Raw genomic sequence first — 12,710 nt, 5'->3', positions numbered from 1 at the left:
AAGCGTTCATTTTAAAACCCTCTTTGTTCTGGCACTGATTTTGAGTATTGTTTCCTGACAAGACAATGTGTTATGTGACCGTTGTATTTAACGTAATAGCTCAACTATTTGATCGTATGGAAGTTAAATTTGTTTTGTTTAACGACTTCACTAGAGCATATTGATTTATTTATCATCGGCTATGAAGTGTTAAAATTTTGATATATAGTCTTACAGAGGAAACTGACTACATTTTTTCATTAGTAGCAAGGGATCTTTCATATGCACCATTCCATAGACAGAATACCACATACCACGGCCTTTAATATACCATTCGTGATGCACTGGCTGAAACGAGAAATAGCCCAATGGACCCACCGACGGGGATCGATCCCAGACTGACCGCGCATCATGCGAATGCTTTACCACTGGGTTATATCCCGCCCATTTATCATATGGAGCTGAGATATTACAAATATAGCGGTGTTAGGTAAACTGATGGGTTTAGGACCATCATTTGTTATTATCGTCCTACCAGTCCAACAGGAGGGGACAATAGGTTTTGTGTCCGTTCTTCTGCCTGTCTGTCTGTCTTTTTGTCTGTCTGTGTGTGTGTCTGTCCGTCCGTCTGCCTCATATAGTTTTCCGGACTGTTTGTCCATTACTGAGCTGGAGTTTTGTGTATAGATTTTTCACGTACTGTTAAGATCCAGTGGGACTTTCCTGACGATTTACCCAATTTGGGTTGTGGTCAGTAGAGGATATGCTTTGTTTTACCAGTACTCTTAGAATGCTTGTTAGTAATGAATTTGTTGTTTCAGTTTTTTGGAATCGTCTTCACGATCGGAATGCGAGCGATGATTAATAAGATCAGCATGCTCAGTGCCAACCTCACAGCCTCCGCTGTCCTGCTCGCCGGAACCATTATGACGGGTGGGTAGAACATTTTACACTGTGTCACACTTATCATATTACCTGGCGATATCAAACATATATTGGCTTTCAATTTAAAGACATCTCATTGGTTAATCCATGGTGATGACCAAGAAATCCAATTTGGTAAAGGATATTGACACGTCCGATGCGTCATTTAAGCCAAATTTGAGAGCGGAATCACTGTTTACAAGTTTTATTTGGAAATGACGTTCACACAATTCTTATAAAGGTGGGTTTGGCAATATTTAAGAAATGATAACTCTTGCTACACCTTGTAGTTCTAAGGTAGGGCTTTCGTCCAGGATACGATGGGTCGCAGGATCGATCGCCTTCAATGGACTCACGTTCTTCTCTTTCCAAACCCGTGTTCCGTGACTGGTACATCAAAAGTCGTGGTATATACTGTCCTGCTTATGGGAATGTGCATATAATAATCATTTCTGCTTTTTGGTAGGAGTACCCTACGTGACGATAATTAAGTTCTCTCTCTCTCTCTGTCTTTCTGTCTGTCTGTCTGTCTGTCTCTCTCTCTCTCTCTCTCTCTCTCTCTCTCTCTCTCTCTCTCTCTCTCTCTCTCTCTCTCTCTCTCTCTCTCTCTCTCTCTCTCTCTCTCTCTCTCTCTCTCTCTCTCTCTCTCTCTCTTTCTCTCTCTCTCTCCAAATATCTGTAGTTTAAACTGTATATATGTGTCATTAAGCAGATACTCCCTGCCTTCTCTTTCCGTTAGAGACAATTTATTTTATCTCGTTTAAAAAGATGTTTTCTCTTTTCGCATGTTACACGGTATCAAAAGGCTGTCACGAAAAAATGACTTTATTAACATCATCGCAGTGTTATTGTGCTGTAGAACGCATGTTACTGATCGACATACATAAACGTTGAACGTATGTTTGTAATATGAATCCACGTTTAAAGCTAGACGTTGTATTTTGATTTTTAGTGTTTATCAAAGCTGATTACAGACGCCAGGCCGCCGGGGAAGTGGTAAGTAACAAATATCATGTCTGTCATCAGTCGCACATTTTCAACACACTTTAGTTTATAAGAGCTGCAAGAATGTGGGGGGTTTGTATCCATCTGGACATATTTTTGATAATGTCCATCACAATTAGCATGTATGCTAATGTTTATACACTTCACAAACCTGTCTGTTTTAAAATATTCATAACTTCACTAACATTTAATCATTTAACATTTTTTTCTGCACTTTTTGCACTTTTATAATAATTAACTGATAGTATATTTGCAATTTGCATGAATCTCAGGACATTTAATAAATATATATATATACCAGGAGACAGTCTGCCTCTCTACCTGTAGGGGTTTAGCGTGGTCAGGACATGTATGCTAATGTTTATACACTTCACAAACCTGTCTGTTTTAAAATATTCATAACTTCACTAACATTTAATCATTTAACATTTTTTTCTGCACTTTTTGCACTTTTATAATAATTAACTGATAGTATATTTGCAATTTGCATGAATCTCAGGACATTTAATAAATATATATATATACCAGGAGACAGTCTGCCTCTCTACCTGTAGGGGTTTAGCGTGGTCAGGACATGTATGCTAATGTTTATACACTTCACAAACCTGTCTGTTTTAAAATATTCATAACTTCACTAACATTTAATCATTTAACATTTTTTTCTGCACTTTTTGCACTTTTATAATAATTAACTGATAGTATATTTGCAATTTGCATGAATCTCAGGACATTTAATAAATATATATATATACCAGGAGACAGTCTGCCTCTCTACCTGTAGGGGTTTAGCGTGGTCAGGACATGTATGCTAATGTTTATACACTTCACAAACCTGTCTGTTTTAAAATATTCATAACTTCACTAACATTTAATCATTTAACATTTTTTTCTGCACTTTTTGCACTTTTATAATAATTAACTGATAGTATATTTGCAATTTGCATGAATCTCAGGACATTTAATAAATATATATATATACCAGGAGACAGTCTGCCTCTCTACCTGTAGGGGTTTAGCGTGGTCAGGACTGGGAGAGGTTCAACGTTGAAAATAGCGGACCTTTTCGTCTTCACTTTCCTTGGACACCTAAATGAGTAGCCTACTATTGCACAGTACAACTGTTTTAGCCTCTTAGGGGGAATCCCGAACACACCCAGTCTACGCTCTGCTGTCTACAAATGTTTTCTAATTTATTATTTTTAATTGAGATAAAAAATAATTTTGTATCATATATTCTAGACTCCATTTCAGTTGTTATACAACCTTATATCCGGTTTTTAATGGGTGTTTTAAATAAACGACAAAGATAAAGAATCGAAAGTTCTTTGTTTCTTTTTTTTTTAATTATTCTTTAATTGTTGTTTTCACGAAATCAATTAGTAGCAATAACCTGGGAATGTCATCTTCGCAAGTGTCAGGGGCAGATCCATATTTTTAAGTGGGGGGTCCCCACATAATTGAGCTCCCAAATGACGCGAAATTTGTAGAGGGATTTATGGGCATGCTCCCCGAAACATTTTTGAAATAGAGATGCTTAGAGACTCGTTTTCAGGGCAGTATACTTTTGGATGATGAATTTAAAACAAAGTCATTAAAAAGGCACTTCAATCTCTTGACTTGCTAGTGAATGGATAACATGACGTCATAATATTTGTTGCAATATATGTTCCTTTAATAAAACCTGTTGGGTAAGTGTATTCAGTTATCCATATTGTTTGAAAGCAATCTTGAAGGCATTTTGTAAGTACAGTTTTAAATGGTTAAAGGTCACGGATTTTAAAAGTATTTTGATTTATTAATTTTGGAATGCTTGTCATAGAGGGTCTGTCCCGAGTTTGCTGCCATGGTAACATGTTGATGACATACGAGCCTAAAATTACATATTAAAGATATTTTCTTGTTTAGAATGAATATCGGTATCACTTTAAATAAGGCGTTTGTTGTTTATTGTCCTAATGTTTGTAGTTGCTCAAACCGGATTGTACCTTTGAATAATTTTGTACAATAAACAAAAATATATATATATATTTCGAAATAAAATGTAAACCGATCTCTGCAAACGTTAGCACACTATCGCAAACTCATTGGATACACAGACACTGGTAGTCTAAACATACAAACTCATTGGATACACACTGGTAGTCTAAACTTACAAACACATTGGATACACAGACACTGGTAGTCTAAACATACAAACGCATTGGATACACAGACACTAATAGTCTAAACATACAAAGATACTGGATGCAAAGACACTGGTAGTCTAAACATACAAACACATTGGATGCACATACACTGGTAGTCTAAACGTACAAACACACTGGATACAGAGACACTGGTGGTCTAAACGTACAGACACACTGGATGCACAGACACTGGTAGTCTAAACGTACAAACACACTGGATGCACAGACACTGGTAGTCTAAACGAACAAACACATTGGATGCACAGACACTGGTAGTCTAAACGTACAAACACATTGGGTGCACAGACACTGATAGTCTAAACGTACAGACACATTGGATGCACAGACACTGGTACTCTAAACATACAGACACATTGGATGCACAGACACTGGTAGTCTAAACATACAGACACATTGGATGCACAGACACTGGTAGTCTAAAAATACAGACACAATGGATACACATACACTGGTAGTCTAAACGTACAAAGACATTGGATGCACAGACACTGGTAGTCTAAAGATACAAACACATTGGATGCACAGACACTGGTAGTCTAAGCATACAAACACATTGGATACACAGACACTGGTAGTCGAAACATACAAACACATTGGATGCACAGACACTGGTAGTCGAAACATACAAACACATTGGATACACAGACACTGGTAGTCTAAACATACAAACACAATGGATACACAGACACTGGTAGTCTAAACATACAAAGACATTGGATGCACAGACACTGGTAGTCTAAACGTACAAACACATTGGATACACAGACACTGGTAGTCTAAACATACAAAGACATTGGATGCACAGACACTGGTAGTCTAAACGTACAAACACATTGGATACACAGACACTGGTAGTCGAAACATACAAACACATTGTATGCACATACACTGGTAGTCGAAACATACAAACACATTGGATACACAGACACTGGTAGTCTAAACATACAAACACAATGGATACACAGACACTGGTAGTCTAAACATACAAAGACATTGGATGCACAGACACTGGTAGTCTAAACGTACAAACACATTGGATACACAGACACTGGTAGTCGAAACATACAAACACATTGTATGCACAGACACTGGTAGTCTAAACATACAAACACATTGTATGCACAGACACTGGTAGTCTAAACATACAAACACATTGGATACACATACACTGGTAGTCTAAACATACAAACACATTGGATGCACATACACTGGTAGTCTAAACGTACAAACACACTGGATACAGAGACACTGGTGGTCTAAACGTACAGACACACTGGATGCACAGACACTGGTAGTCTAAACGTACAAACACACTGGATGCACAGACACTGGTAGTCTAAACGAACAAACACATTGGATGCACAGACACTGGTAGTCTAAACGTACAAACACATTGGGTGCACAGACACTGATAGTCTAAACGTACAGACACATTGGATGCACAGACACTGGTACTCTAAACATACAGACACATTGGATGCACAGACACTGGTAGTCTAAACATACAGACACATTGGATGCACAGACACTGGTAGTCTAAAAATACAGACACAATGGATACACATACACTGGTAGTCTAAACGTACAAAGACATTGGATGCACAGACACTGGTAGTCTAAAGATACAAACACATTGGATGCACAGACACTGGTAGTCTAAGCATACAAACACATTGGATACACAGACACTGGTAGTCGAAACATACAAACACATTGGATGCACAGACACTGGTAGTCGAAACATACAAACACACTGGATACACATACATTGGTAGTCGAAACATACAAACACATTGGATACACATACACTGGCAGTCGAAACATACAAACACAATGGATACACAGACACTGGCAGTCTAAACATACAAACACAATGGATACACAGACACTGGTAGTCTAAACATACAAAGACATTGGATGCACAGACACTGGTAGTCTAAACGTACAAACACATTGGATACACAGACACTGGTAGTCGAAACATACAAACACATTGTATGCACATACACTGGTAGTCGAAACATACAAACACATTGGATACACAGACACTGGTAGTCTAAACATACAAACACAATGGATACACAGACACTGGTAGTCTAAACATACAAAGACATTGGATGCACAGACACTGGTAGTCTAAACGTACAAACACATTGGATACACAGACACTGGTAGTCGAAACATACAAACACATTGTATGCACAGACACTGGTAGTCTAAACATACAAACACATTGTATGCACAGACACTGGTAGTCTAAACATACAAACACATTGGATACACATACACTGGTAGTCTAAACATACAAAGACATTGTATACACAGACACTGGTAGTCTAAACATACAGACACAATGGATACACATACACTGGCAGTCTAAACATACAGACACAATGGATACACAGACACTGGTAGTCTAAACATACAAACACATTGTATGCACAGACACTGGTAGTCTAAACATACAAACACATTGGATACACATACACTGGTAGTCTAAACATACAAATACATTGTATGCACAGACACTAGTAGTCTAAACATACAGAGACAATGGATACATATACACTGGTAGTCTAAACATACAAACACATTGGATGCACAAACAGTGGTAGTCTAAACATACAGACACAATGGATACACAGACACTGGTAGTCTAAACATACAAACACATTGGATACACAGACACTGGTAGTCGAAACATACAAACACATTGTATGCACATACACTGGTAGTCGAAACATACAAACACATTGAATACACATACACTGGCAGTCTAAACATACAAACACAATGGATACACAGACACTGGTAGTCTAAACATACAAAGACATTGGATGCACAGACACTGGTAGTCGAAAGATACAAAGACATTGGATGCACAGACACTGGTAGTAGAAACATACAAACACATTGGATACACATACACTGGCAGTCTAAACATACAAACACATTGGATGCACAGACACTGGCAGTCTAAACATACAAACACATTGGATACATATACACTGGTAGTCTAAACATACAAACACAATGGATACACAGACACTGGTAGTCTAAACATACAAAGACATTGTATGCACAGACACTGGTAGTCTAAACATACAAATACATTGTATGCACAGACACTAGTAGTCTAAACATACAGACACAATGGATACACATACACTGGTAGTCTAAACATACAAACACATTGGATGCACATACACTGGTAGTCTAAATATACAAACACATTGGATGCACAGACAGTGGTAGTCTAAACATACAAACACAATGGATACACAGACACTGGTAGTCGAAACATAAAAACACATTGTATGCACATACACTGGTAGTCTAAACATACAAACACATTGGATACACATACACTGGTAGTCTAAACATACAAACACAATGGATACACAGACACTGGTAGTCTAAACATACAAAGACATTGGATGCACAGACACTGGTAGTCTAAACATACAAAGACATTGGATGCACAGACACTGGTAGTCGAAAGATACAAAGACATTGGATACACATACACTGGCAGTCTAAACATACAAACACATTGGATGCACAGACACTGGCAGTCTAAACATACAAACACATTGTATGCACATACACTGGTAGTCTAAACATACAAACACATTGGATACACATACACTGGCAGTCTAAACACACAAACACAATGGATACACAGACACTGGTAGTCTAAACATACAAAGACATTGGATGCACAGACACTGGTAGTCGAAAGATACAAAGACATTGGATGCACAGACACTGGTAGTCGAAAGATACAAAGACATTGGATGCACTGACACTGGTAGTCGAAACATACAAACACATTGGATACACATACACTGGCAGTCTAAACATACAAACACATTGGATGCACAGACACTGGTAGTCTAAACGTACAAACACATTGGATACACAGACACTGGTAGTCTAAACGTACAAACACATTGGATACACAGACACTGGTAGTCGAAACATACAAACACAATGTATGCACAGACACTGGTAGTCGAAACATACAAACACGTATTTAGTATGTAATTGTAGTCTGCAAAAAGACTCAGTTAATCGGAAACTTCCTACAATGGCTGGAAACTGAGGACTGCCCCTTTAATACCTAGCTTCAAATTGCTCACCACCATTCACTTTTACTACATCTCAATTCAGTTTCTATGTCAGAATGTATTGTGTGAAAAATGGGACCATGTCCAGACCATGTGTGACTGATGTTTTGTTGGAAGTACAGTTGCTTGGTACCTTTCAGTAAATACACAATATAGGTTGAACACTAAACGATTGAGTTATCCACTTTTTAGCCAGAGTACCAGCTCATGTTGTTGTTATATAGATCACAGCATACCACTTGCACGGTTCTTATAATTTAGTACCAAACATTAAAATAACAAATAACTTTAAATGATTTAATTAAATACTAGAATTGGTCAACCTACATACTGTAGTGATCCAATATGTTTTAAATAGTTCAGCAGTAAATATGTCATTCTTGTCCTTGTTTTGCGAAATGTTAACTCTTTGGTATATTTTGTTCCCCTGTTTAATTTTTCAGCATCTTTATCAGTTAATTCATTGAAGCTAAAAGTGAGATAGTTTTCATGTTTGTTTTAATACTGTAACTTTTCAAACCAATTTGCCAAGATGGTGCGGTATATAATTCGTAGTTATTTTAAATTTTATTTCTGATTCTTCTGTTTAATTTTATTAGTGAGTCTTTTATATTAATTTATTGAAATCATTTTAGATTGTTGATTGTTTAGTTTTTCGCCCTCTTCTATCCATTTCCCTATTTCGGCCTTGACCTGGTGTAATGGCCTTTGAGGTTTTCTTTTCACAATTCTAATAATTCAGACCGGTTTTGTTTTACTTTTTACTTTCGATTCTTTTTCAGCCAACTTTATTATCGTTCTCATAAGTATATGTGTGTCAGTGGTTTTTTCTTCTTAATATTGTAGAATGAAATGATTACAAAAAATTAAATTCATCTTTGGGTATCGAATGTAGATTTTCTAAATTATACACTAGCGTCTTTTATCATATTCTTTGTCCAGTAGCAAATATTTATTGATTTCCACTGCCACTTACCTTTTAGTATTTGTCTTACTTGTATGTTTAAATATATGAAGTATATTTCTGGCTAATGCAGATTTTCCGTTACAATTTACACATGCACATTATTTACAAATCTTAAATTATCAATTTTGCCAAATCCATTGTTTCTGGTCACACTGATGTTTGTAGAATCTTGTAATGTCTTTTTATGCAACGCAGGATATGCTAACCTTTCGCGAAACCTGATATTACTTGATATTATATTGATTTAGTAAACTTGTCTAAGAGTGGCATTTCTCTTTGCGATGCAAGAGGGATGGAATCTCCAATAAAGGATTTCCTCAGGAGTGGCTGTCCTCCTATAGACGAGGCACTAGTACTAGTTTGCCAATTACCCATTCGACTCGTACTGCGGCCAATGACTTTTAAATTGAAAAACACTCATTTACTCAAGTATGTGATTATATTGCGGTATTACATTTGACATTGTTGGAATCCATGTTGACAATCTATGCAGGAGCTTCGATCAATTTGGCAAGACATTTCTTTACCGTGTAAATGTTATTCTTGTAAATGTAGTACTGATACAGGTTTTTTCTTCGTGTTAGATGAAGAACGCTCTGAATCAAGAAATCGATGTGGCTAGCAGCAGCAAACAGACGTCGGATACTGAGCTCCTGGATTGATGCTAACTATACCTAGTGTCGCTGAACCTCTCACAAAGTATTAGCAATATTTAATGGTACATGAGAAAACTTCGAAGAGAACACCCACAAATTCTATGACTTTATGTTGGTAATACATTCCAATTGAACACAATGTATCAAGCACCACCTACAATTTGGTTTGGAAAACGTTCACACATGCTTCAGAATGTATCATTTCCAAGCCAGTATCAAAACATAACAATTCCAGGTATGTTTCTCCCCACTCCATATCTGAAATTCTAGATCCGGTCCTATATATAACCAGAACAGGAGTTATTAGTTACTAGATACTAGATACACCTTTTCATGTACGACTTTTAGCCTGGTTTCAATTATAAATTGGTCTAATAGACAAGAATGCAAAAAATACCATGTATGGGGACTGCAAATATGAATCTTATGATGTTTTATAACAATAACCAAGGGACAGTGTTTTTTAAGCATTATGTAGTAGTTGACCTTTTTTTTGAGAGGGTGAGGCACCAAATGTGCATGTGTGTTTTAATACTGGAACTTTTGAAAATAGTCAATTAAAATTACCACTCTCCACGTTTGGTTGGTACTGAATGATTCTCAACACGGTGATATTTTGGAGCTGGCACCAGTCTATCTTCAAGAACTGATGATAGGAGATATTTAACAGTAGTATGAAAAATAAGTATTACATTTTAAAAGGCATTTATTTATGATTTTATGAGATTTCGCTTGATGCAATTGTTTTATGTTATTGTTATTGTTGGTTTGTTTGTGTGTATACATATGTATGTGTACATGTGTGTATGAGTGTAATGGCTTAAACGTTTTGCTCTGTTTGTATTTTTCTGTATATATCAGAATCATAAATATGAATCTCAATCAGTATGATGCTAATTTAATAATGAAAGATATACTTACAGTGTAACACTACGATTACACACACACCTTAATATACTGATTTTGGTTTGTTTTAATCATAACATATTAAACATTATATTTCAAAATGTAACATAAAAAGACATTTGTACATTATATACTGTATATAAAATTGGTGCAATACGTGCGTTTATGATTTAATATGTTTAACTGAAGGCCATAGTAAGAAACTACTAAATAAGTAGCTACAACATAAAACAATGCCATGTCCCAAAACGAGACATTGTGTGGCTTACAAGCTATTCTGTGAAATACATACTTTTATTTGAGGTCAGCGAGGGGGTATTTCTGTCATTTGAATCAGTTCTGTCATTTGAATTATTTCATTGTTCTGGGTTTCTTTCCACACAATACACGAAACTAAATTGTAGTATGTTTCAGTCAAACACTTCTTTAAGACATTAATATAGTTCTCTGTGTTACACTTATATAATCATTATATTTAATTATTGTTGGTTGTATTTAATCTTATTTATTTTGAACTTTCTACAACATATTTATCTTGTAATTTGATTTTTAACAAATATTTTCAAATCTGTTTTCATTATTTTGTTAGGTTTTCTTTAATGCGTTGTGAGTGATACAATTATGTATTTCAAACACATGTACATGCATAAAGCCATTCTTCGCAAAAACCTCTTTGGACAACGTAAGTTTACAATTTAATGTTAATAGCTGTAAACAACCAGCTTATATAAGTAGAACCTCATCTGACGGCCCGACAGGCTTAACCAACCAAATGTTCTGTAGCCGTGTTAGGTAGTCGAAGCTGTGTGATGTCATATTTTAAATACATGTCCTTTTTCTTTCTGCTGATGAATGACTGCGTATTAAACTGTTATTTATCGAATTGTTAAATGTGTTGTGTTTTATTTCATGCAGTATTATTACTATTTTCCCCCAGACGTATTAGTGGCTAGTAGTATTTTTGTATTTTTTTCCTTGTGTCTTATTGTGTTACTCAGTTTTCATCACAGATGACTATCAAACATTGTTTCAGTCAAATTTGTTTTGTCATACACGCAAAAATCTAATGCTAGTTTTAAACCACCGACTGCCAGCAGAAAGTTGGCTAACTTTCTGCTGCCATGACTTTTACGATTGTCCAGTGGCTAGTCTGAGCATTCTTACAATTCGATTTTTGTCGTATAATCCATTAGTTGTTAATCTGAGCGCACACGTCGTAAGTCGGGAGTTGGGGAAATTACAACGCAACCGTCGAGTTGGCCAACTTTCTGCTGGCAGTTGGTAGTCTGAGCCTAGCATTACCTACCGTGATTTTTATGCATTTATGAAACCACCGAAATGCGTATTCCGCTAGAATTCGCTACACGGTGATTCGTAACTATACTTGGCATTTTGTTGGTTTTAAATTCTTGTCACAACATCGACACCATACGATGCGAGGATTTGTATTTCTTTATCATGTTTAAAGAAAAATGGCGAAATATGTACTGGTCCTTAATGAATTGCGCTGAGTGTATAACAACAACTGTAAAGGCAGAGGTGGATGTGGGTCAGTAGTAGAGCGCTTGTCTGAGGCGTGGTGTTTCGCAGCATCGATTGGTTTTTCCTCCGTCTCTAACCTGTGCCCCACGGCTGATACGCCAAAGGTCTTGGTATGTACGGTCCAGTCCATGGGGAAGTGCATATAAAACATCACTAGCTGTGTTATTGATAGGTCTATAGCGGTAGCGGGTTTCCTCCCTACATCTGTGGATCAAGAGTAACACGTAACTTTTGTTACACCAAACACTCCTAGTTTAGAAATGAGGTGTTGTCCAGCATTGCTTTCCTTTCTGTCCAATATGACGCACTTCGCGTTGACCTAACGGTTGATGATCCGTATCAATAGAGCCCAATACAAGAGTAGAATCTAGATGGGGGTTCTGCCACCGAGTCC

At 36.7% G+C, this 12,710-nt stretch overlaps 1 protein-coding gene across 2 annotated transcripts in view; it reads left to right on the top strand.

The window, feature by feature from the left end:
- LOC121371779 (feline leukemia virus subgroup C receptor-related protein 2-like) overlaps window positions 1–11,665 on the top strand; it is a 35,690-nt gene extending 24,025 nt beyond the window's left edge. The window contains exons 9-12 of one of the 2 annotated variants that reach the window (XM_041497915.1): window positions 801–912; window positions 1,856–1,899; window positions 8,689–8,720; window positions 9,797–11,665. In XM_041497915.1, coding sequence (XP_041353849.1) covers window positions 801–912; window positions 1,856–1,899; window positions 8,689–8,712 — 180 coding nt within the window. In that variant the 3' untranslated portion in view covers window positions 8,713–8,720; window positions 9,797–11,665. The remainder of the gene's footprint in view (window positions 1–800; window positions 913–1,855; window positions 1,900–8,688; window positions 8,721–9,796) is intronic. The other variant, XM_041497914.1, reaches the window with a different exon arrangement.
- Window positions 11,666–12,710: the final 1,045 nt, after the last annotated feature.

This window comes from Gigantopelta aegis, chromosome 4, assembly GCF_016097555.1.
Source record: "Gigantopelta aegis isolate Gae_Host chromosome 4, Gae_host_genome, whole genome shotgun sequence".
NCBI classification, from domain to species: domain Eukaryota; kingdom Metazoa; phylum Mollusca; class Gastropoda; order Neomphalida; family Peltospiridae; genus Gigantopelta; species Gigantopelta aegis.
This window is presented reverse-complemented; position numbering and strand designations above follow the sequence as displayed.